The sequence below is a fragment of the Hyla sarda genome, chromosome 3 (assembly GCF_029499605.1).
Source record: "Hyla sarda isolate aHylSar1 chromosome 3, aHylSar1.hap1, whole genome shotgun sequence".
Lineage (NCBI taxonomy): Eukaryota > Metazoa > Chordata > Amphibia > Anura > Hylidae > Hyla > Hyla sarda.
In genome coordinates, this window is record NC_079191.1 from 315,062,270 (window position 1) to 315,089,606 (window position 27,337).

General features: G+C 43.5%; 1 protein-coding gene across 3 annotated transcripts in view; it reads left to right on the top strand.

Annotated features, from left to right (window-relative positions):
• Positions 1 to 27,337, top strand: part of SERAC1 (serine active site containing 1) — a 106,809-nt gene that overhangs the window by 30,500 nt on the left and 48,972 nt on the right. For all 3 annotated transcript variants that reach the window (XM_056567100.1, XM_056567098.1, XM_056567099.1), the window contains exons 4-6: positions 2,205 to 2,341; positions 10,564 to 10,656; positions 16,760 to 16,891. In XM_056567100.1, the coding sequence (XP_056423075.1) occupies positions 2,205 to 2,341; positions 10,564 to 10,656; positions 16,760 to 16,891 (362 nt within the window). The remainder of the gene's footprint in view (positions 1 to 2,204; positions 2,342 to 10,563; positions 10,657 to 16,759; positions 16,892 to 27,337) is intronic.

Below are 27,337 nucleotides of genomic sequence, written 5' to 3' on the forward strand. Positions count from 1 at the left end.
GTCACTGTATAACGCCAGTAATGAATTACGGGCATATACGGGTGCAAACGGGCAGTTACAAAACCCCATAGGCTGAAATGCAATTTAGTCACGGCCGTCAGGGGTTTTGTAAAGGCCGGGTTTTGCAGCTGTAGTGACGGAACATGTGACGGACGTTTGTAAACGGAGAAATTCATAGTGTGAAAGGAGCCTAAGAGATGACTCTTGGACAAGGCTGCATGAGCAGACACATAACTCACCTCCTATCAACACAAGGGAGGGACACGGCCACCTTCCCTGAAAGGATTTCTAACACTGTGAGCTAATGAAAAGAGGGATTTTTATAATAAATATAGGTGATAGAGGCATAAAAATTAGGTACTGAGTAATATAATCATTTTTTTTTTTGTGGGATCTGACAGGTACGCTTTAAAGTGTTTCTATCATTTTATTAAATGTTTGAAGTGTCGCATAGACATGTCAAAAGTTAGAGCGGTTGGGGTCTCAGTGCTTAACGTCTTCAAATGTTTGTGCAACACTTTTTTTTTTTTTTAGCTGTATATCCCATAACTTTTATTTTTTTTGAATAGAAAAATAAGGACTCACAATATATTTTTAATGCCATTATTTTAGACTATATAAAACACATTTTATTTAAGGAGTTTTTCCAAAAATCAGCACCTCATGGCCAATGCTCCATTCAGTCGCCAAGGGGATTTTTGAAGATAGCTGATCTCTGTACTCTCTCAAATTTTGTGGAAAAAGGACCTTCATTCTCATGACTGATGGTGGTCCCAGAGGTCAGATACCGGTATATCATGTCTGTAACAATGTTTATTCAGTTGTTACATATCAAAGAAGCCTCCATGTGAATGACAGGATGCAGGGTTTCTTAGCAGAACCTTGCACTACCTTCATTGGTCTGCACTACCCTTAGTGCATTCCGGATCGCTTGCCCTAATACTGTAATTGATGCACAACTACTTTGGCTTGGGTGCCTATGACCCTATTACTGGGTCACATGATTTCCTTTATTTTACCACTTTGAGTGCTTATTGACCACGACATATTGGAAACATCCCACATCCCATTTTGGAGATGCTGTGGCCGTCTTCTAACCATCACAATTTGGCACTTGTCGGAGTCGTTTAGGTCATTACATTTGCCAATTTTTTCCTGCTTTCAACACATCAACTTCAAGGACTGACTGTTTACTTGGTGTCTTATATATCCAATCATTTGACAAGTTCTATTATCAAGAATTAATCAATATTATTCTATTAACCTGTCAGTTATTTTAATATTATGTCTACTCTTTGTATATTCTGCATAATGTGACTGGTTTTCATCTAGTAAGTTACACTGTAGATGTCCTGAGTATGTCACATGGCATCCTCGGCCTAATGTGATTGGTCACACTGCACATCCAGCCTTCAGCTTTATTTAGACAAAAGCCAAGACTCAATCAAGTGGAAGCGACTGAATAATGGCATGTATATGAAATCATTTAATGGAATGCCATCAAGGGAAAATATCAGAAAATACTGCTAACTACATCTCAGAATAGCTGACACACACACCTTTTTTTTTTTACTAAACATTTTTCAAATAACATAATAATGCATTTAGGGAAAGAGGGGTAAGGAAGGGAAGGGGTAGAGAAAGGTTCAGCTATAACAGTGGAAAACACAAGCATGCCAAATAGACAATCCACAAGTCCATGGGTTCACAATTTTGCAAGTTCAGAAGGCAAACCTAGAGTAAGCAGTCAAAACCAGGGCAGAGGGGAAGGAGGGGGGGGGGATGAGTCTGGGCACCTGGAGCAATAGGATCCCAAAAGAACAAAATGTTGGTGGGGGATGAGCAGACAGACACATAGTTATAAAAAAAAAAAAATCTTGAATAGAAAACGGGTTACATGTAGAAATGGCCATTCATCCGAAGGCCAGTAAATAGCATAGTTGCCTCGAATACTACACAACTAGCCTTATATGGTTTTGTAATTGTTATTTTTGGAAGGTTATTTAGAAAATGTTATTCATGTAATGTGAACAAATGGCTAGCTCAGAAAAACATTCTTCTTTTGTCTGCAGCTAAATAGAGTTCAGTCATATGTAATAATTGAGGCTCTTAACATTACATATTATCAATTATTTTAGTAGGGAATACACTGCAGATGATATTTTTATTTTCAATGATTTCCCATAATGTCTTTTTGCAACCAGAGGTTGTGTGTTTATCACATATGAAATCCATTCTCTCCGAAAAGCCATTACGCTTGATACACAAGCAGTCCAACAAGAGAAGCTCAAGTCTTATATCTATGTGCATACTCCTTCAACAGATCAAAATGATTTCCAAGGTAAGAAATGTTTTCACTAAATAGTTATTCTGAGGACCCCATATTGTGTTACCCATTTACCGCTCTATTGATCTTTGACCTTGCATATTGATTCTAGTATAAGAAATTTTCCACTGTTTAGTTTGTGCCGAGTGTGTTTATTTCTTTATCCGTTTAGTCTTACCTCCTTGCCTTGTTTATAAACCACTTTAAGAAGATAACCTGAAAGTGGTCTTTAATTGGGGTGGTCTTCCGAAAGAAAATGGTGGCTAATTATATTCTTTGATGGATTAATAATATGTCACATAAAATGTCTAAGGGGTGGTCTTTTGGAGGGGTTTTACTGTTTAAAGGAGAAATGTGGCGCAAAACTTTTACCTGTGCCTGGGCAGCAAAAACTTTAAAAAACTCCCCTTCCTACATTTCCCTGTTGCACCAATATCGGTGTCCCGGTCCTCCGGCGCTTCTCGGCTCCTTGCTTCTTGGGCTTAGAACGTCACACTGCAGTCAGCGTATAGCCGTCCGCAGCGATGTCCCTCCTATTCCAGTGATAGGCTGAGCGCACTGTCATGTAAGGAGCTCGGGCCCCACTTTCACCCTGCTGCCCGGGCTCCTTACATGACAGCGCAGTCAGCCTATCACTGGCCCAGGCGGGACATCGCTGCGGCAGGCGATACGCTGAACTCAGTGTGATGTTCCGAGCCTAAGAAGCAGGGAGCTGAGCAGAGCTGGAGGACCAGGATGGCGAAACAGGGGAATTTAGGAAGGTAAGTTAAAGTTTGTTTTATAGTATTTGCAGCCCGGGCACAAGCGGAGGTAAAAGTTTTGTGCTGCATTTCTCCTTTAAAGTGACTGCTATTACACTTCTTTAAGCATGTACATGATAGTATTTACTACCCAGCCTACAAGTGATCTCATTATAGTTAAAGCTGTAGAGATTAGATGCCTACCGCAGCCCAGACTACAGGGAGGAGATAGCTTTTCTCTGGAGTACAGGAGTTAAAGAAACAAATAGTGTATGCTCTGAAACAAGAACATACTACATGTTAATGATATAAGTAAGGCTAAATGTACACAAGGAGTGTATATGCTGCAGATTTTGTGCAGCTGATAAGATTTTGAGTATTGTTGCAGATTTTCTGTACTTGAAACCCCCATTGTCACATTTGTCAAACTGCCTATAGGAACAAAAAAGAAAAAAATCTGAACCTATCTAACCAATTAGAAATATATATATATTATTTATGAACGTTTTTAGGTCACACATTTGTACCTAACATTGTAACAAGCCTCTGGCAATTCATAGTGACATGCAGGGCCAGATTAAGGCTGCCTGGAAGACTGGGCACTTCATTATGATGGTCCCCCCCCCCCCCCCCGACAGTTCCCCCACATTAGGTGCAGTATAGTTTCCCCACATTAGGTTGTAGTTCCCCCAGATTAGGTGCAGTACAAGTCCCTGCACATTAGGTTGGCAGTACAAGTCCCCGCACATTAGGTTGGCAGTACAAGTCCCCGCACATTAGGTTGGCAGTACAAGTCCCCGCACATTAGGTTGGCAGTACAAGTCCCCGCACATTAGGTTGGCAGTACAAGTCCCCGCACATTAGGTTGGCAGTACAAGTCCCCGCACATTAGGTTGGCAGTACAAGTCCCCGCACATTAGGTTGGCAGTACAAGTCCCCACACATTAGGTTGGCAGTACAAGTCCCCACACATTAGGTGTGCCGTACAGTTCCCCCACATTAGGTTTGCAGTACAGTTCCCCCACATTACGTGTGAAGTACAGTTCCCCCACATTAGGTGCAGTGCAGTTCCCCCACATTAGGTGCAGTACAGTTTCCCCACATTAGGTGCAGTACAGTTCCCCCACATTAGGTGCAGTACAGTTCCCCCACATTAGGTTGGCGGTATAGCTCCCCCACATTAGGTGCAGTATAGCTCCCCCACATTAGGTGCAGTAAAGCTCCCCCACATTAGGTTGTCAGTATAGTTCCCCACATTAGGTTGTCAGTATTGTTCCCCACATTAGGTTGGCAGTATAGTTCCCCACATTAGGTTGGCAGTATAGTTCCCCACATTAGGTTGGCAGTATAGTTCCCCACATTAGGTTGGCAGTATAGTTCCCCACATTAGGTTGGCAGTATAGTCCCCCACATTAGGTTGGCAGTATAGTCCCCCACATTAGGTTGGCAGTATAGTCCCCCACATTAGGTTGGCAGTATAGTCCCCCACATTAGGTTGGCAGTATAGTCCCCCACATTAGGTTGGCAGTATAGTCCCCCACATTAGGTTGGCAGTATAGTTCCCCCACATTAGGTTGGCAGTATAGTTCCACCACATTAGGTGCAGTATAGTTTCCTAACATTAGGTGCAGTATAGTTTCCCCACATTAGGTGCAGTATAGTTTCCCCACATTAGGTGCAGTATAGTTTCCCCCACATTAGGAGCAGTAGAGTTTCCCCACATTAGGGGCAGTAGAGTTTCCCCACATTAGGGGCAGTAGAGTTTCCCCACATTAGGGGCAGTATAGTCCCCCCACATTAGGGGCAGTATAGTCCCCCCACATTAGGGGCAGTATAGTCCCCCCACATTAGGGGCAGTATAGTCCCCCCACATTAGGGGCAGTATAGTCCCCCCACATTAGGTGCAGTATAGTCCCCCCACATTAGGTGCAGTATAGTCCCCCCACATTAGGTGCAGTATAGTCCCCCCACATTAGGTGCAGTATAGTCCCCCCACATTAGGTGCAGTATAGTCCCCCCACATTAGGTGCAGTATAGTCCCCCCACATTAGGTGCAGTATAGTTTCCCCACATTAGGGGCAGTATAGTTTCCCCACATTAGGGGCAGTATAGTTTCCCCACATTAGGGGCAGTAGAGTTTCCCCACATTAGGGGCAGTAGAGTTTCCCCACATTAGGGGCAGTAGAGTTTCCCCACATTAGGGGCAGTAGAGTTTCCCCACATTAGGGGCAGTAGAGTTTCCCCACATTAGGGGCAGTAGAGTTTCCCCACATTAGGGGCAGTAGAGTTTCCCCACATTAGGGGCAGTAGAGTTTCCCCACATTAGGGGCAGTAGAGTTTCCCCACATTAGGGGCAGTAGAGTTTCCCCACATTAGGGGCAGTAGAGTTTCCCCACATTAGGGGCAGTAGAGTTTCCCCACATTAGGGGCAGTAGAGTTTCCCCACATTAGGGGCAGTAGAGTTTCCCCACATTAGGGGCAGTAGAGTTTCCCCACATTAGGGGCAGTAGAGTTTCCCCACATTAGGGGCAGTAGAGTTTCCCCACATTAGGGGCAGTAGAGTTTCCCCACATTAGGGGCAGTAGAGTTTCCCCACATTAGGGGCAGTAGAGTTTCCCCACATTAGGGGCAGTAGAGTTTCCCCACATTAGGGGCAGTAGAGTTTCCCCACATTAGGGGCAGTAGAGTTTCCCCACATTAGGGGCAGTAGAGTTTCCCCACATTAGGGGCAGTAGAGTTTCCCCACATTAGGGGCAGTAGAGTTTCCCCACATTAGGGGCAGTAGAGTTTCCCCACATTAGGGGCAGTAGAGTTTCCCCACATTAGGGGCAGTAGAGTTTCCCCACATTAGGGGCAGTAGAGTTTCCCCACATTAGGGGCAGTAGAGTTTCCCCACATTAGGGGCAGTAGAGTTTCCCCACATTAGGGGCAGTAGAGTTCTCCCCACATTAGGGGCAGTAGAGTTCTCCCCACATTAGGGGCAGTAGAGTTCTCCCCACATTAGGGGCAGTAGAGTTCTCCCCACATTAGGGGCAGTAGAGTTCTCCCCACATTAGGGGCAGTAGAGTTCTCCCCACATTAGGGGCAGTAGAGTTCTCCCCACATTAGGGGCAGTAGAGTTCTCCCCACATTAGGGGCAGTAGAGTTCGCCCCACATTAGGGGCAGTAGAGTTCGCCCCACATTAGGGGCAGTAGAGTTCGCCCCACATTAGGGGCAGTAGAGTTCGCCCCACATTAGGGGCAGTAGAGTTCGCCCCACATTAGGGGCAGTAGAGTTCGCCCCACATTAGGGGCAGTAGAGTTCGCCCCACATTAGGGGCAGTAGAGTTCGCCCCACATTAGGGGCAGTAGAGTTCGCCCCACATTAGGGGCAGTAGAGTTCGCCCCACATTAGGGGCAGTAGAGTTCGCCCCACATTAGGGGCAGTAGAGTTCGCCCCACATTAGGGGCAGTAGAGTTCGCCCCACATTAGGGGCAGTAGAGTTCGCCCCACATTAGGGGCAGTAGAGTTCGCCCCACATTAGGGGCAGTAGAGTTCGCCCCACATTAGGGGCAGTAGAGTTCGCCCCACATTAGGGGCAGTAGAGTTCGCCCCACATTAGGGGCAGTAGAGTTCGCCCCACATTAGGGGCAGTAGAGTTCGCCCCACATTAGGGGCAGTAGAGTTCGCCCCACATTAGGGGCAGTAGAGTTCGCCCCACATTAGGGGCAGTAGAGTTCGCCCCACATTAGGGGCAGTAGAGTTCGCCCCACATTAGGGGCAGTAGAGTTCGCCCCACATTAGGGGCAGTAGAGTTCGCCCCACATTAGGGGCAGTAGAGTTCGCCCCACATTAGGGGCAGTAGAGTTCGCCCCACATTAGGGGCAGTAGAGTTCGCCCCACATTAGGGGCAGTAGAGTTCGCCCCACATTAGGGGCAGTAGAGTTCGCCCCACATTAGGGGCAGTAGAGTTCGCCCCACATTAGGGGCAGTAGAGTTCGCCCCACATTAGGGGCAGTAGAGTTCGCCCCACATTAGGGGCAGTAGAGTTCGCCCCACATTAGGGGCAGTAGAGTTCGCCCCCACATTAGGGGCAGTAGAGTTCGCCCCACATTAGGGGCAGTAGAGTTCGCCCCACATTAGGGGCAGTAGAGTTCGCCCCACATTAGGGGCAGTAGAGTTCGCCCCACATTAGGGGCAGTAGAGTTCGCCCCACATTAGGGGCAGTAGAGTTCGCCCCACATTAGGGGCAGTAGAGTTCGCCCCACATTAGGGGCAGTAGAGTTCGCCCCACATTAGGGGCAGTAGAGTTCGCCCCACATTAGGGGCAGTAGAGTTCGCCCCACATTAGGGGCAGTAGAGTTCGCCCCACATTAGGGGCAGTAGAGTTCGCCCCACATTAGGGGCAGTAGAGTTCGCCCCACATTAGGGGCAGTAGAGTTCGCCCCACATTAGGGGCAGTAGAGTTCGCCCCACATTAGGGGCAGTAGAGTTCGCCCCACATTAGGGGCAGTAGAGTTCGCCCCACATTAGGGGCAGTAGAGTTCGCCCCACATTAGGGGCAGTAGAGTTCGCCCCACATTAGGGGCAGTAGAGTTCGCCCCACATTAGGGGCAGTAGAGTTCGCCCCACATTAGGGGCAGTAGAGTTCGCCCCACATTAGGGGCAGTAGAGTTCGCCCCACATTAGGGGCAGTAGAGTTCGCCCCACATTAGGGGCAGTAGAGTTCGCCCCACATTAGGGGCAGTAGAGTTCGCCCCACATTAGGGGCAGTAGAGTTCGCCCCACATTAGGGGCAGTAGAGTTCGCCCCACATTAGGGGCAGTAGAGTTCGCCCCACATTAGGGGCAGTAGAGTTCGCCCCACATTAGGGGCAGTAGAGTTCGCCCCACATTAGGGGCAGTAGAGTTCGCCCCACATTAGGGGCAGTAGAGTTCGCCCCACATTAGGGGCAGTAGAGTTCCCCCACATTAGGGGCAGTAGAGTTCCCCCACATTTGGGGCAGTAGAGTTCCCCCACATTTGGGGCAGTAGAGTTCCCCCACATTAGGTTGGCAGTAGAGTTCCCCCACATTAGGTTGGCAGTAGAGTTTCCCCACATTAGGTTGGCAGTAGAGTTTCCCCACATTAGGTGCAGTATAGTCCCCCACATTAGGTGCAGTATAGTTCCCCACATTAGGTGCAGTAGAGTTTTTCCACATTAGGTGCAGTAGAGTTTTTCCACATTAGGTGCAGTAGAGTTTCCCCACATTAGGTGCAGTAGAGTTTCCCCACATTAGGTGCAGTAGAGTTTCCCCACAGACATACAGCCTTCAGCCATATAAAGTGTATGGCTGGAGGCTGTATGCCTGTGTACTGGCCCACTTCAGTATTTCGACCACCACTCCGGGGTCAAGATCTACTGTTATGGCCTATAGGCCATAGCAGTAGGTCCTGGAACCGGAGGTGGGGTGGTCGGAACACTGAAGATGACGTGCCGCTGGTTACTTACCATGCACACGCGTCCTCTGCTCTGCTCTGTTACTATGGGCGCACGCACAGAACGTCAGTGACGTCCCTGCGTGTGCTACCTCCTGGCGGCCCCTGCGTTTTTAAAGTTAACGCGGGGCCGCAGAGAGGTAACTGTGTCCTGAAAAATCAGGACATCCCTGTGTCCTGAAAAATCATTTAGGGACACAGGGATGTCCCTAATGTGACAGGGGCCCCTTGCAGGCACGGGGCCCGGACTAGGCGCTCCATGAGCGCCAATGAAGATCCGGCCCTGGTGACATGTCAGAAGTTTGTATTGGTGAGGGTCTGGGATCTAAGACTCCCACAGATTGCTAGGATGAAAGGGCTGTGTCCCTACATCTCTGCTCTGCCCAAACACCCACAGACAAGCCAGTGCAAGGATTTTTGTATACACATACAAAGGTGTGTATGCACCCCCCTGACAACTGTCATATTGTGCATCTCTCCCTGGCCTGTGAATTTGGGAGAGTGGGAGTGCATACAGTGTAATATGCCCCCATTAGATATGTAGGATATCTCCCAGTAAGTAGGTATATAGCTAATTTCCCTCTTTCCTATTTAGGTACATGCCCCTTGTAGACAGAATAGGGAATCCCAATGGTAGACATTAAGTAATCCCCCCTGGATGGTAAGTAATGACCCCCAATAGGTAGGTAAATTGTACCCTCAAGTAGGTAGGTAGATAGTACAGATAGGTAGGTAGTGCATGCAGCTAGGTTTTTAGTGCCAGCCGGTAGATAGCGCTTTGCTTACCCTGCACACTGTGCGTCATGGCATTATCTCGGTGTGCAGGGTAAGCAGAGTGCCGCCTGTGCACAGTACTGGAGTATATTAGGACATTTTAGACAACGGTTGCTTCCAAGTTTGTTGCAATAACCTATACATGTATGCATATTTAAAGCGCAACTGTCATGAAATCTGGGTGCAATAACCTGCACACAGCCTTTGTAGCAGGAGGTGTGTATAGCAATGTTTTTACCTAATATTTGCAGGCTTTCATGACCCCCAAAAAATGCTTTTGATCGAAGCCACTGACGGATAGCCGTGACGCGAGGTACGCAATGCCCCGCCGCTGCCACGCCCACTCCCTGTATGTCAGCGCTCGAACCGCTGTGTGATTGACACACAGGTCCCAGCGCATGCGCCCTTCAGCTCATCTAACGTGCTCTTCCCCCAGCGAGCACTCGCTCCTGCCGTCGTCTTCCTCCTCAGTTTGCCTGCGCAGCGCTTGGGGCAAAAATCTTGCTTACACTCTACCCCTAGTATCAGGAACTGTCCTGCTTGCGCGCGTGTCTCCACCAGAGAGGAGAAAGAAGATAATGGGCACGAGTATAATAACCAGCCAAAAAAGTGATGTGAAGGGCGCATGTTCTGGGACCTGTGTGTCAATCGCACATCGGTCTCAGAGCTGACATACAGTACAGGGGGTGGGCGTGGCGGCAGCGGGGCATCGCATACCTCACGCCACACCAATCCAACAGTCAGTGGCTTTGATCAAAAGCATTTTTTGGGGTCATGAAAGCCTGCAAATATTAGGTAAAAACATTGCTATACACACCTCATGCACACAGTGCAAAGGCTGTGTGCAGGTTATTGCGCCCAGATTTCATGCCAGTTGCGCTTTAAGTCTATAAAGGTATGTTTTGACAAGTTTAGTATGGATGAACTTAAGTGAGCTGTACAGATCCCTGATATGTACCAGTGTCAATCAGTGTCTGACCTCTAATGCTCACTGAATGGGCACAGATCCCCACAGTAAGACCCCAACATCTTGTGGAAAGCCTTCCCAGAAGAGTGGACGCTGTTAAATCTGCTAAAGGTGACCCAGCTCCATATAAATACCCATGGATTTGTCATGGAATATCCAACAAGCTCATGTAGGTGATAGTCAGGCGTCCACATACATTTGGTCATCTTGTATGTACTGGTCTATAACATAATAAGTTTTCTCATTTTCACACATTATTCACTTATCTAACAGACACTATTTTGCATATTATGTTTTAGGCATTACAAACAAATTGAGGAAAGAGCTTCACAAAACAGCGATAAAAGCTCTGGAAATTTCTACCAGACTGTTCAGGAAACAACATGAGAGAGGTAAAGTAAAGTAGTAAGTAAATAAGTGTGGGCATGTCTTCATTCCATCTTTGTTCTAGAGAATATTTGGGATATTGTGCTCTGTTTTGAAGACCTCAGTTATAAAAAATAAAGATGTTGACTGTTTATACAAAGGTATGACACAAAAAAATACAAAAATAATATAACGTCTAGGTCCTGGGTAGACAAATGATATACGGTACATTTGGTAGATCTCGAATGTGACCTGTGAAAGGCCACTGATACCTTAGTTCAATGAGGTAGCGTCAATCCACAAGCACCCAAAAAGAAGCCTTCGTTTTTGTTGTCAATATAGCTGCCTTTTTTCAAAAAACAGTGGTGGCACATCTGTTCTCAGGTTGTGTCTAATATTACAAACTTGACTCCATTCTCTTTAATGGACTCAGGCTTCAATAGCACAGAAAAAAATGAGCACAAGAATGGCACTGTTTCTAGAGGAAAGCATCTATGTTTTTAATCATGGAAAACCCCTAAAAAAAAATATACAACCAAAGGATTCTCCTGTTGCTGTATATATATATATATATATATATATATATATATATATATATATATATATATATATATATATATATAGGAAGTAGAAACAGTGGCACTCCAGTTAGGTGAAGAAAGTGGTGTCTTTATTCACTCCAACGAGCGACGTTTCGGCCGGCTCACCCAGACATTATCAAGCAATAAAATGGTGGAAAAGGAGGGTATTTAAAGGTCAAGCAGGACCATGCACAAATTGACATGATTGACATGTAAACAAAGCATGAGGCATATAATGAAAGCGGCGATCATGGTGATTTCCAAATTATGCAGTGAACACAAATATCAGGTGCAGCAGTGTGCTGCGCATTACATGTGCATGTGTAAGAAGTACAGTGTATATGGTGTATATACAAAAGAAAAGTGAAAAAGTTCATATACATCAGTGGGCAGAGGCCTCCGTCACTCACCCGGCAGCCGGCGTAGGTAGGAGGAGAAGGAGGGGGCTTCCGGCACGCAGCGAGGCACAGTCCAGCGTGCGGAAGTGACATATGAAAACAACACCGCGTGGCTAATCACGCCCACTGTTACCTAGAGACAGGCGGCGTCCTATTCGTGCATGCGTACGCTCGTTCAGGGAACAACTTGCGCCATCTTGCATGAGGGAAACAGGTCTCCGGTGTGTCTCAGCGATCTCCTGGTAGGTGAATTGGCACAGGGGCAATCACAGAGTGCCGCGGGAATGCCTACCGAGGTTGTCCCAGGGCAGCCACCATAGGCAGCCGTACCGGGATACCAATGTGCCACCTGTCACTGGAGAGGTGTCATCACCTGGCTTGGAGTCTTGTCTGGATGTATGGAGTGATTGGAGGACGGTCTCAGGTTTACGTGCTGTTGGTGTATTGAAAGGATGAGCGTTAAGAAGAAGGTGCCAGGTCTGCCAGATGGAATATCGCAGGGTGAGTAAAGGGCCACAGGTCCACTTCTGCGGAAAAAGAGAGAGATATATACAATTAAAGAGTTATAATACATATATACAAATTTACAAATTATCACAGCCTACACGGAAGGGAGGGGGACAAGGAGGCAGGATGGCTATGCGTTGCATATGTCATGTGTGACTGTAAATTCAACATTTAACCCTTAAGGTTTCAATGTGTTGAGCTCGTAGATCCACCAAAGCTCTTTGCGCTTGAGTTTGGTGATGCGATTGCCCCCACGTTTAGGAAGGGGTACATGGTCAAGTAAGGTAAATTTGAGATCCTTCTCTTGATGTTTTTGCTCCACTCGGAGACCTGTATCCCTCATGCAAGATGGCGCATGCGCTTAATAGGACGACGCCCGTCTCTAGGTAACAGTGCGCGTGATTAGCCACGCGGTGTTGTTTTCATACGTCACTTACGCACGCTGGGCTGAGCCTCGCTGCGTGCCGGAAGCGCCCTCCATCTTCTCCTCCTACCTACACCGGCTGCCGGGTGAGTGACGGAGGCCTCCGCCCACTGATTTATATGAACTTTTTCACTTTTCTTTTGTATATACACCAAAGACACTGTACTTCTTACACATGTAATGCGCAGCACACTGCTGCACCTGATATTTGTGTTCACTGCATAATTTGGAAATCACCATGATCGCCGCTTTCATTATATGCCTCATGTTTGTTTACATGTCAATCATGTTAACTTGTGGGTGGTCCTGCGTGACCTTTAAATACCCTCCTTTTCCACCATTTTGTTGCTTGATAATGGCTGGGTGAGCCGGCCGAAACGTCGCTCGTTGGAGTGAATAAAGACACCACTTTCTTCACCTATCTGGAGTGCCACTGTTTCTACTTCCTATATCCAGTTTGGATCTCTGACCCAGATCAACAATGGGAGGCACCCGTACATATCTACACCTGGAGTGCTGCTTTCCTTTTTTATGTATATACACAGTATATATTTTTAGACTGAGTTTATTTTGATGTGAATACACAAGTATAATGAAAACAGCTTTGTATACCAGTAATGCACAAAAACAAAAAAAGAAAGTACACCAACCCGAATGGCACGTCAGGCCAGAATTGATAAAGAAGCACATTACAGGACTTGCATCACATCAACACAGTACAAATAACAAAGACAAAGAAACCAGCCACAATAGTAAGAACTGTCGATAACAACCGTTATCAATACAAAAAAGACAAATTTAACAAAAGAAAAACATAAAGTTCCATGCTCAATGAATGAGGTGACTGAAGTAAGGAAAGTGTCACGATTCGGCTAGCTGGATGTGGATCCTCTGTGTCAGCGAGGGATTGGCGTGGACCATGTCGGTGGATCGGTTCTAAGATGCTACTGGTATTCACCAGAGCCCACCGCAAAGCGGGATGGTCTTGCTGCGGCGGTAGCAACCAGGTCGTATCCACCGGCAACGGCTCAACCTCGCTGACTGCTGAGAAGGCGTGGGACAGAAGGACTAGGCAGAGGCAAGGTCAGACGTAGCAGAAGGTCGGGGGAGGCGGCAAGGTTCGTAGTCAATGTGGATAGCAGAAGATCTGGAACACAGGCTTTGGACAACACTAAACGCTTTCACTGGCACAAGGCAACAAGATCCGGCAAGGAAGTGCAGGGGAAGTGAGGTAATATAGCCAGGGAGCAGGTGGAAACTAATTAGGCTATTTGGGCCAGGCACCAATCATTGGTGCACTGGCCCTTTAAATCTTAGAGAGCTGGCGCGCGCGCCCTAAGGAGCGGAGCCGCGTGCGCCAGGACATGACAGCCGGGGGCCGGGACAGGTAAGTGACTTGGGATGCGATTCGCGAACGGGCACGTCCCGCTATGCGAATCGCATCCCTGTCGGCAATGTCAGTGCAGCGCTCCCGGTCAGCGGGTCTGACCGGGGCGCTGCAGAGAGAGGAACGCCGCGAGCGCTTCGGGGAGGAGCAGGGACCCGGAGAGCTCGGCGTAACAGAAAGCAGGAGTAGTCTAAGAAAGGAGAGAACTGAGCATACATAGAGAATAGGACAGAGGGGGCATAGCAGAGGATGTGAGCGAGAGGCCTGGACCGCACGCAGCCACCATGTCGAAAAGATCTAAGAGCCTACAGGAATTAAAGAATCGCGGAGAGACAAAAATCGATAAGCGAAGTAATTAGTACTAGACAACCCACACCAGATTCCCCAGACTTTGTGAAATTTAGCTGGACATTTACGGTGCTTGTATACCAGGTTTTCATATGCAACAGACGTGTTAACCAGGGTCTTCCAAGTGGTAAGCATGGGAACCCTAGAATCTATCCATCGCCACACAATAGCCTTGCGAGTGAGGAATAAGGATTCCCTAAGCATGATAGTTTTATGGTGTGACCACTGCCCATCAATGAATATACGAAAAAGGCAACCCTCGGGAGTTTGGCAGTACCGGGCGACCCAACAGGGTACCTAAAAATTGTACAACAAGTTGCCAAAATGCCTGAATTGCAAGGCAGGACCACATCATGTGGAGGAAATCAGATCGGGGAGCTCTGCACCTGTGAAAGCCCGCCGTTGGATATCTTCCCGTTTTTAGCCAAGCGTACCGGAGTCAAATAGCATTGATGGAACATGTAAAGCAGAATGAGCCGATTGATAATGGCCAGAGAGACAGAGAAGGGAGACTAGAGCGCTTCCATCCATTCCTCATCCCCCAGGTCAGGGAAGAGACCACGTCCAACCTTTGGGAGCAAAAATAAAGGGAAGCAGTCCCTATTTCTTTCCTCAGAAAGATACATATTCTTAAAGGTTTGCTCCAGGGAAGTTAATAAAAATAAAAATACCCCAAAGCCACCACAATACCTGTTCTGTGTCCCCTGTAGTTATCAATGTGATTTTACCAGCCCCTGTTGTCTCCTAAATAATTATTTTCCTTGCCTGCAGCCCAGACTACAACTCCCAGCAGTTAGTGCGGCTCTGTATAATCTACATAGGAAAGGACGGCACCAGGGTATTGTGCGCCGTGCTCATGGATCATATAAATCCAATGAAAAAAGAAGAAATCCCAGCACCAGCGGCTTTGATGCAAGTAAAAGGATTTATTTGTAATACAGCATGTAAAATACACGTAACAAGACGCGTTTTGGCTAATGCAGCTTTTCTCAATCGTATGAGATTGAGAAAGGCTGCATTAGCCAAAACGCGTCTTGTTAGGTGTATAATACATGCTGTATTACAAATAAATCCTTTTACTTGCATCAAAACCGCTGGTGCCAGGATTTCTTTTTTCCATCGGCCCTGTGTCATGGCTGCCAGCCAATTGCTCTTACTATCTGTGTGCATGCTGTGTAGTTGTCAGCAGCACACACTGTCTTTTATTTCAAACTATCCTTCCCCCCAGCAATAAATCATGCTATGCTCTTAATGGCAGCAGTCAGTGATAAGATCTACTGCAGGAAAAGAGCAGCATTAAGTGCTGAGAAGACTTCTCTGCAGGAAAAATCCTCACACATGGAGAGGGAGGGTGGTGTTTTTCTTCCAGGAGGGTGGGGGCTTGAATTGAAGGGTTTGCAAAAAGACAAGCAGGATCAGATTATGACTTGCATGTAAGTGACAGCTGAAAGAGGGAAATTGTTCTATAAAGCTAATGAATGATATTTAGACAAATAAATAGGTTGGTGAGAGGGAAAGGATGGGCTATGGGTTTAGTTCCCCAGGAACCCAACTTGAATGGGTCTCTGTTGTAATACCAGACACAGGTCTTGAGGAGTGATATGCTGTGTTCCCTCTAAGCCCTTGGTGCTAGTTCCTGCTAAACCAAATGATCCTAAACAGCAGAAAATAAATATTGTTGTATACTACCAAATAGTTTTTTTTAGGGGCTGTATACTAAAGAGAAATCCAAAAAAGAAATGCATTTCTTTTTATGTAATGACCACAGTGCTCTCTGCTGACCTCTGCTGTCCATTTTAGGAACTGTCCAGAGCAGCATATTTTTTCTATGGGTGTTTTCTCCTGCTCTTGGCAGTTCCTAAAATGGAAAGCAGAGGTCAGCAGAGAGCACTGTGGTCATTACATCAGAGGAAATGCATTTCTTTTTTGGATTTCTCTTTAGTATACAGCCCCTAAAAAGTACTGGAGGGATTAAGATTTTTTTAATAGAAGTGATTTACAAATCTGTTTAACTTTCTGGCACAATTTGATTTAAAAAAAAAGTTTTCCACGGGAGTACCCCTTTAAGGTGAAAATGGGCTTGGTATATCTAGTGATCCAGGGCAATGAAAAAAAGGATAATGTTTGAATAACTGATTCACTCAGTCTCAGACAGTGAATAGGTTAATTATCCATTGGGGTCTAGGGCAGAGAAAGGGTCAATGTTAAAATCCTTGGTGGTCTAGGACAGAAAAGGGGGTTTTATGTCAGTCTTCCTGGTGCTCTAGAGTAGTGTTGAATTAGAATAGAGGTTGGTCCTATATACCTGGTATACATTAGTTCCTCATCTCTCCAGGCTGCATCATTGTCCTGCCTGTTAGTTCGTATACTAGAGTTTTTAGAATGTGTATTTATTAAAATTATTTGTTCAAAACATCACTTTTGATATTTTTAATAAATATACTTTACATTTATTATAGATATATAATATGTATTTATTTATAGATAAATACAGCAAATTAAACATGGAGGACCACGAGCTATCTCTATGGCTTCTCTTGAAGGGCACACAGTCTGAAGATAGAAGAATCCGATTGGAAGCTGTCCAGAACATGGCGGGAATCCATTATTGGCATGGTACTGACTTATTTTCTATATAAGTACAAGCTAAGTCATATTTACAATAAACCACTATAGAATGATGAGCGTAAACTGCTTGTAGCTTGTTGACACATATAGGTAATACCAGTTTATAGTACGAAAACAGTCTACAGGACAGCACTGAATCTGTATTGAAAATTATTTACCGGTATTTAATCTGTATTGATTCAAAGGCCACGTTGTCAAAATGGCTGCACTAAGAAGCACTCTATTTATTGCAGCATATAATATTATTAGAGGTGTATGTATGTTATGTATGTGTATGCATTGTTACCTGTTTAGCTATTGTTACAGCAATGGGATAGACTCCATGTTGGTTTGCAATCCATCTACTAAAGGAATAAGACTCAGAAGTGGGTTGAGGACAGTTCCCACTACATGCAGTTTTGATGCGTTTTTTTTTTTTTTTTTTTTTTCAAAGTGAGTTTTTTAGAGAAATATACGAGGCAAAATACATTTTATCTGTAAGTGATGTGCTTTATTAAAAAGATTTTGAGTCTTTAGGCTACATTCACATGTTAGCAAAATCTGCTACAGCACGTCTGGAGGTAGAAAATTTGTAATCTCTAATAAAAAGATGTTTGAAAAAAAAAATCTGCTACAGCAAATCTGCAGCAGAAAATAGGTATGTTTGATTGTACCCTTAGGCTGTGTTTGCAGATCGAATTTTTGCTGCCTTTACTGTATATGATAATATATATTTATTTTATATTTACTGATGGCTGTTTCTGCTGTGTTTTTCCAGAGTTGCTGTAAAAGTCACACAATTTACCATGATTTGCACACTTGCAGTAAATAAGCACATTTTGTACATGATTTTGAAAATCACAGCAAAAACTCACTGTGTGTGAACTCAGCAGGAGAGGTGTATATCTAATAAATATTCTAATCGAGTTGCAAGCTAGCATTAGCAATTTAATAGTTGATGATGTCATCCTGTAGATCACAGGAAGTCAGCTGACCACGGACTGACTTCCTTTTGACACATTAAGGCATGCAACTGGGTTGGTCATACTGGTGATCACATGATTAAATTAGGGTAATAAAAAGCATAGATGCAACTTAATGAAACAAATAATACTTTGAGATTAGTGATGGTGAGTGTGTATGATATGGGTCACCTACCCTCCCCCCAAAAAATAAGTGTGCTTCTTTAACTAAATGCTGCTAATGTAGAGAAGTAGATTAGATGTGATACGGAAATTTAAACAATGAGTGCCAAAGCTTATTTAACCCCTTAAGGACGCAGGACGTAAATGTACGTCCTGGTGAGGTGGTACTTAACGCACCAGGACGTACATTTACGTCCTAAGCATAACCGCGGGCATCGGAGCGATGCCCGTGTCATGCGCGGCTGATCCCGGCTGCTGATCGCAGCCAGGGACCCGCCGGCAATGGCCGACGCCCGCGATCTCGCGGGCGTCCGCCATTAACCCCTCAGGTGCCGGGATCAATACAGATCCCGGCATCTGCGGCAGTTCGCGATTAAAATGAACGATCGGATCGCCCGCAGCGCTGCTGCGGGGATCCGATCATTCATAACGCCGCACGGAGGTCCCCTCACCTTCCTCCGTGCGGCTCCCGGCGTCTCCTGCTCTGGTCTGTGATCGAGCAGACCAGAGCAGGAGATGACCGATAACACTGATCTGTTCTATGTCCTATACATAGAACAGATCAGTATTAGCAATCATGGTATTGCTATGAATAGTCCCCTATGGGGACTATTCAAGTGTAAAAAAAAATGTAAAAAAATGTAAAAGTAAAAGTAAAAAAAAAGTGAAAAATCCCCTCCCCCAATAAAAAAGTAAAACGTCCGTTTTTTCCTATTTTACCCCCAAAAAGCGTAAAAAACTTTTTTTATAGACATATTTGGTATCGCCGCGTGCGTAAATGTCCGAACTATTAAAATAAAATGTTAATGATCCCGTACGGTGAACGGCGTGAACGAAAAAAAATTTAAAAAGTCCAAAATTCCTACTTTTTTAATACATTTTATTAAAAAAAAAATTATAAAAAATGTATTAAAAGTTTTTTATATGCAAATGTGGTATCAAAAAAAAGTACAGATCATGGCGCAAAAAATGAGCCCCCATACCGCCGCTTATACGGAAAAATAAAAAAGTTATAGGTCATCAAAATAAAGGGATTATAAACGTACTAATTTGGTTAAAAAGTTTGTGATTTTTTTTAAGCGCAACAATAATATAAAAGTATATAATCATAGGTATCATTTTAATCATATTGACCCTCAGAATAAAGAACACACGTCATTTTTACCAGAAATTGTACGGCGTGAAAACAAAACCTTCCAAAATTAGCAAAATTGCGTTTTACGTTTTAATTTCCCCACAAAAATAGTGTTTTTTGGTTGCGCCATACATTTTATGATATAATGAGTGATGTCATTACAAAGGACAACTGGTCGCGCAAAAAACAAGCCCTCATACTAGTCTGTGGATGGAAATATAAAAGAGTTATGATTTTTAGAAGGCGAGGAGGAAAAAATGAAAACGTAAAAATTTAATTGTCTGAGTCCTTAAGGCCAAAATGGGCTGAGTCATTAAGGGGTTAAACCTACATCAGTATAGCATCAGTATAATCTCCTTGTGTAAATGTACACATTTATCTTTGGTAAAAAATGGTTGTTCATAGAATAAGATTATCATTCTAGTTTGTTACATGGAAATTGTCACTGAAATTGTCATAAACTCATTCGTAGTAGGATAAAATGTCTTACTACCTGGATAACATCCTTTATTATATACCAGAGCTGTATTCACAGTTCTGTTTGTTGTTATTGGATACAGTTGCAAATCTATGTAATTATTGGATTTGTGATACACATACCAAATAATGTGGGAGAGTTTTATATACATTAGTTTACTGTACCATATACATTCCAAAATGTGCATCCCCAGAACAGGGTCTCTTCTGACATTAAACCAGCAATAAGCATTGGTTTCTGTGGCATATTCCTATAATGTGCATTCTGCTTCCCTAAAATAAGAGAATTTGTGCAAAGAACACTCTTTATCAATCAATTAAATACAAAAAGGAATGTGGGAAATGCATCATTTTCAACGTACATTCAACCTTCTTGTGTAAGGGGTACTCCGGTGGAAATTTTTTTTTTTAATCTACTGGTTACTGAAAGTTAATCAGATTTGTAAATAACTTCTGTTAAAAAATCCTTCCAGTACTTATCAGCTGCTGTATGCTACAGAGGAAGTTGAGTTGTTCTTTTCTGTCTGACCACAGTGCTCTCTGCTGACACCTCTGTCCATGTCAGGAACTGTCTAGAGCAGGAAAGGTTTGCTATGGGGATTTCTTCCTACTCTGGACAGTTCCTGACACAAACAGAGGTGTCAGCAGAGGGCATTGTGGTCAGAGGGAAAAGAACTAGACAACTTCCTCTGGAGCATACAGCAACTGAAAAGGACTGAAAGGATAAAAAAAAATGTTAATAGAAGTAATTTACAAATCGGTTTAACTTTCTGGAACCAGTTGATTAAAAAAAAAATGTTTTCCACTGGAGTACCCCTATAAGAGCCTTCAGCATGTACTTTAGAGAATTCTAGTGTAGATTTCTACCATATTTTTGTCTAGTAGACTGGCAACATCTACAGTTTTATTTGCAAGTTTTGGTGAATGTAAAAGAAAGTCCATAATCTTCAATGGTTCAGTGCTTTATTCAGCGCCACCAGTATTTTTAATGGCTTAGTGCATTGCAACTACACCTGAGCCTTTCTCAACCGCTTTCAAGAAAGGCTCAGGTGGAGTCGCAACGTGTTTAGCAGAGTTTAAGAAATCATTAAAGATACTTTTGTATGCCGGACCTTTTTTTTACATTTATTGTTTTTTCTCCCCGTGTTTTTTCTCCCCGTGTTTTTTCTCCCCGTGCATAAGGCTGGGTTTTTGACTAGTAACATATTCTTCTCAAACAGAATTACAAAAACCCAGGGCACAAAGCCCGGGGTACAGGATCCCTTTAGGGACAACCCCCTTAACGACGAAGGATGTATATTTACGTCCTCCGCCGGCTCCCGCGATATGCCGCGGGGTCACGCAGTCATATCGGGTCCGTCCCGGCGGCTAATACAGGACATCACCGATCGCGGTGATGGCCTGTCTTAACCCTTCAGATGCGGCAATCAAAGCCGACCGCCCCGTGAAACTATCCCGGCTCAGTCGGGCTGTTCGGGACCACCGCGGTGAATTCTCGGTGTCCCGAACAGCTTACAGGACACCGGGAGGGACCTTACCTGCCTCCTCGGTGTCCGATCGACGAATGACTGCTATGTGCCCAAGATCCAGGCAGGAGCAGTCAAGCGCCGATAACACTGATCACAGGCGTGTTAATACACGCCAGTGATCTGTGTGAAAGATCAGTGTATGTAATGTTATAGGCCCCTATGGGGGCTATAACATTGCAAAAAAAAGTGTTAATAAAGATCATTTAACCCCTTTCCTAATAAAAGTTTGAATCACCCCCTTTTCCCATTAACAAAATAACAGTGTACATAAAAATAAACATATGTGGTATCGCCGCATGCATAAATGTCCGAACTATAAAAATATATTGGTAACTAAACCGCACGGTCAATGACGTACACGTAAAAAAATTCAAAAGTCCAAAAAAGCGTATTTTTGGTCACTTTTTATACCATTAAAAAATTTATAAAAATTGATCAAAAAGTGAGATCAAAACAAAAATGGTACCGATAAAAACTTCAGATCACAGGGCAAAAAATGAGCCCTCATATCGCCTTGTACATGGAAAAATAAAAATGTTATAGGGGTCAGAAGAGGACATTTTTAAACATATACATTTTCCTGCATGTAGTTATGATTTTTTCCAGAAGTATGACAAAATTAAACCTATATAAGTAGGGTATCATTTTAACCATATGGACCTACAGAATAATGATAAGGTGTCATTTTTACCGAAATACGCACTGCGTAGAAACGGAAGCCCCCAAAAGGGCATTTTTTCTTCGATTTTGTCGCACAATGATTTTTTTTTTCCCATTTCGCCATGGATTTTTGGGTAAAATGACTAATGTCACTGCAAAGTAGAATTTATGATGCAAAAAATAAACCACAATATGGATTTTTAGGTGGAAAATTGAAAAGATTATGATTTTTAAAAGGTAAGGAGGAAAAAACGGAAACTGAAAAACGCTGCGTCCTTAAGGGGTTAAAATTTAACTTTTATTAGATATATAAATTATAAAATCTTCAATATACACCACATGACATTAGTTAAAACTTTAGTGTCACAGATCTGTTGTAAACATTACTGGGGATAAACCCCTAGTCATTAGTATGTGGGGAACTGCAGTCTCCCCTATCCCTTAATATCTGTGACACACATTAAAACCACCGAATCTGCCCCCCTCTACTAGTTTCGGTGCTTCAGCACCATCCTCAGGAGGATATGTGGGCAAACATCCCTCCACGTTGACCTCATGTCCTTATATAATATAGGTGTCAGATTATCATCAACCTGCGCCTACCTCCTACCCATCACCCCCTCCTCTCTTATAGCCCAATCAATGTCCTGCTTTTATTTTACCTGTCCGAGAAACGGCCAATGAGGATCTCTCTTTTACCTGTCAGTCTATTACCTGTTTGCTGACTCTATCTTCATGCACCGCACTTCCGTCTGCTGGCCGGTCACGTGAGTCACGCCCCCTGACGAAGCACAGGCGAAACGTATGTTGGGGTAGGAGCTGGCAGGTGTGTGTCTGCATGGCAGGAGGACCTTTTGTGTGGTTTGCCTAACATTTGTTAGCTTTTCCATGTTTTTTCACAGGTTATATTATTACTTTTGTGGTATATTGGTTTCACTTCTTGAAATGTAAAGATTATTTATTCTTTAATTACCCTTGTCAACCAGTCCCACATGTTTTGTACTATTAAGATACCGTCTCCCATCTTCTGCAGTTGTGACTCTAGTGCTGTATTTTATTGTTTCCCATTTTAAATGTATGTCATTTTTTTGCATATATGTTAATAAATCGTATTTATATATTTAACACAGTCTGGTTCTGTTTTGTTGGTGGATATATGACCGGACCGTAGCCTCGTCTTCGCTCGCGCATACGCACAAACTTATACTCAGTTGGTATGGAAAATCATTCTGCGCTTATGTGCATAACCACTCGTGCATGCACGCAGACTTTAGTTTTAAACAGTATATTAGCACTCATTCTGCGCTTGCGCATATACCTGAGTTACTTCTACTTGTCACTATGTTGTACAATTACAATAAAACATCCTTTTATCAGAGACCCGGTATCTTTTGATGTTAGTTATAAGTACGGAATACCATCACATTTTAGATGTTTATAATATTTGGACAAATCTAAGGAGCAAAAAATGTTTGTCATATATTATCATATTTGTATTTTTTTTTGCTGGACATACTAATCATGTCCCATGTCCTTATAGTTTTTACTGTTATTAATATATCTTATATCTTAATTATGACTTACTGATCAGAGTATTGCTGTTATTTTATTGTTTTTATAAACCAATTGCATCCAATGTTCTTAGTCAAAGTATTTATTCATATGTGGGTATTCATGTGTCTCTTTTTTAACATAAACAGTACCTAAGGTCTGTAAAATAATTTGTTACAACAAAATATGACAAAATGACAAAATATCATCATTATGAATGATCTTACTTAAGATAGAGGTCAGGCTTATAAGTAGGACTTGATTGGGGATCCTTCTTACTATCAGGTGAAAATGTAGAGGATGGTATACTTTTTATTCTTATATAAGGAGGCATCTGTTGGAGAGAATATTACAGTCACATAACAGGAAATATATAAGATAATAATAACATATATTAATTCTCGTTACGCTTATTCTAGAAAGGCAGCATTAGAGAAACCCTCATTCAGGCCTAATGGTGTCATACTTTTAAGTCGGTGAATCCACCTTGCCTCCTCTTGTAACCGTTTCCTGTCTATGCCTCCCCGTCTCGGACCTATTAGTAATTGACATACTCCTATGAATTTAATCTCAGCCAGATTGTTGTTATGTTGCAATTGCATGTGCCGAGCTACAGGAGTGTCCTTACTGGTCCGGATACAACTCACATGTTGGGAGACCCGTCTTTTTAGCTCTTGTGTCGTTTTGCCGTCATAGATCCTTGGACACGGGCACTGTGCTATGTATATCACGTTTTTACTACTGTGGTTAATAAACTGCCTAATTTCATATGTCCGAGAATCTATGGGGTTAATAAAATTTTTTGTTTATGTCATGAAAGAGCAAAAGGAGCAGTGTCTACACTGAAAAGACCCAATTTTTCTATTTTTTAGCCAGGTTTCTCTCGTTTCTTGTACCTCCTAATGGCTTTGCACTAACTGATCACGTAACTTAGGTCCACTCCTAAAAGTAATGCTAGGGCCCTTACCAACAAGGGGCCCTAGATCTCTGTCCCTACAGAGGAGGTGCCGATGCTTATGTAAAATTCCAATAATCTGATGGGTGTAATCATCAAAATTCCCTATGCAACGTATATGGTCTGGGTTATCCCTTATATTGGATTCTGAAAGCATGGCACTTCTCTCTGTAGTTCGAGCACACTGATAGGCTTTTTTGAGGTGTTTTCTCGGGTACCCTCTTTGCCTAAATCTCCGATATAACTTCTGACTCTCCTCTTCAATTGTATTTTCTTTGGAGCAGTTGCGTCGTGCACGCAGATACTGCCCGTTAGGTATGCTGGACTTAATCTTGTCTGGATGCCAACTGTTCCAATGTAATAATGTATTAGTGGAGGTAGGTTTACGGTAAATTTTGGTTTGAATTTTGAGATCTGGATCTATATAGATGTGAAGATCCAAGAAATTAATGAATGATCCCCCTACCTCACTGGTGAATACAATCCCTATTTCGTTGCAGTTTAACTGATGAACAAAATCCAGAAAAAGTTAAGTATCTCCATCCCAAAGAATAAGGACATCATCGATATAGCGCCCCCAGAAAGTGATGTGATTGGTGTAAAAAAGAAAAGCCTCAGAAAAAACAAGTGTCCTCCCACCACCCTAAAAACTAATTAGCATAATTTGGTGCACAAGAAGACCCCATAGCCATACCCTGTATTTGGTGATAGAAGTGCCATTAAATAAAAAATAATTGTGAGTTAGGGTGAATTTTACTCCGGTTCCAAAGTTTGATTGTTTTAATTGGATAAAAGATGTAAATCTCTTTGCACGTAAATTGGCCATGAGAAAGTGGCACATACAAAATGAGACTGATTCTAGAGCACAACTGCGACGTGATGACAAGAACTGGCATACACTCCACGAGTTATTACTCGAAAATGAAGGAGTGGCTGCCAGGTTTGAAGCACCCTACACCAATCTGAAACATAGATCCATGAGGACTCAACTCTTCTCACAGTTCGCAAATATCAAATCTTTTGTGATGGTGACAACAGCGGATATTGAAAAAATTTGGTCACAAAGTCATTTCATATATTCCAATTTAACAACAGCCGAACAGCAAGCCTTGGAGACATTGAAATTGGACCGGTCCATAATCATCAAGCCCTCCGATAAAGGGGGCAATGTGGTGGTTATGGACCGGCCCAACTATGTCTCCATGGTAATGGATCTTCTTTCAGACGGAACCAAATATGAACCATTACGATCCGACCCCACTGGTGAATACCTAAACCAATACAAAACACTTTTGAGTAGGGCTAAGGAGCAATTACTTATTTCCAATGATGAACTCATATTTCTTTATAACACATATCCCACTATTGAAACTTTTTATGCTTTACCGACAAGACACAAAATCACTACACCTATTCGTGGTCGACCAATTGTCTCAGGCAATAACTGTCTTACAGAGGGAGCGAGTGTCTATGTGGATAAGGTACTGGCTCCCTTTGTGGTCACTTTACCCTCATATTTGAAGGACACAGAAGACACAGTGTTAAAGCTACAAGACATTGTAGTGACCGAACCAACAATTCTTGCCAGTCTAGATGTGGAAAGTCTATACAGCAATATACAACATGACTTTGGTCTGACCGCGATTTCACATTTTTTGAACACTAAAAGCACTTTTTTCACGGAACACTATACTTTTGTGATTGAATTATTAAAATTCATCCTAACTCACAATTATTTTTTAATTAATGGCACTTTCTATCACCAAACACAGGGTACGGCTATGGGGTCTTCTTGTGCACCAAATTATGCTAATTTGTTTTTAGGGTGGTTGGAGGACACTATTGTTTTTTCTGAGGCTTTTCTTTTCTACACCAATCACATCACTTTCTGGGGGCACTATATCGATGATGTCCTTATTCTTTGGGACGGAGATACTTTTTTTTTTTAAATCAGAAAGTTTTTAATGAACATTTTGTAGTTTACAAACAAACAGCAAAACAAAACACAGGGTGCCTCCAGTTTTTCCCCACTACAACTCCCAGCATGCCCTGACAGCCAATAGATGTCAGGGCAAGCTGGGAGTTGTAGTGGTGAAACAGCTGGAGGCACCCTGTGTAGATGAACTAAGGGCGGAAGTCAGCCCCAGCAGGCATCAGTGCCGTCACGCCTTCTGGGGAAGTCTGCCTGGTAGTGAGCACACTACCAGGCAGACAAAACTGCATTTTTTATATAGTAAAAAAAAAATTTAGGCAGGGAGGAGGTTAGGAATAGATGGGAAATAGGCAGGGACAGAGAGGGAAAAAAAAGGGATGGTGGGATCTACCCTTTAAAAAAGAACGCCACCTCCATAAAAAATAGGAATAAAATAAATAGGATAAAATAAACACAGGAGCACAGGATACGCAAGGCAGGGGCAGCACAGGAAGAATAGTGGAAAAGGAAAACAAACAGACTTACTATCGCGATTCCTTCAACAACACCTCCATAGGAGTCCTCCGTAGATAGATGGACGGCAATTGTTTTACATTTAAGATACACTCCCTTTTCCAGCCGAATAATGTGGTTTCGTTTAGTTATGAGTTCTGAGACCGTGGGTGGAGAGGCTCTCAACCAATGCTGAGCAATCAGCTTGCGGGCTTGATATAAAACTCTACTGATACCAATATATAAGCCACTATCCTCATCTAAGCCATCCACGTACCTCAAAATACATGCCACAGTAGACAAAGAGGACGGAGATACTTCACTTTTTCTGGATTTTGTTCATCAGTTAAACTGCAATGAAATAGGGATTGTATTCACCAGTGAGGTAGGGGGATCATTCATTAATTTCTTGGATCTTCACATCTATATGGATCCAGATCTCAAAATTCAAACCAAAATATACCGTAAACCTACCTCCGCTAATACATTATTACATTGGAACAGTTGGCATCCAGACAAGCTTAAGTACAGCATACCTAACGGGCAGTATCTGCGTGCACGACGCAACTGCTCCAAAG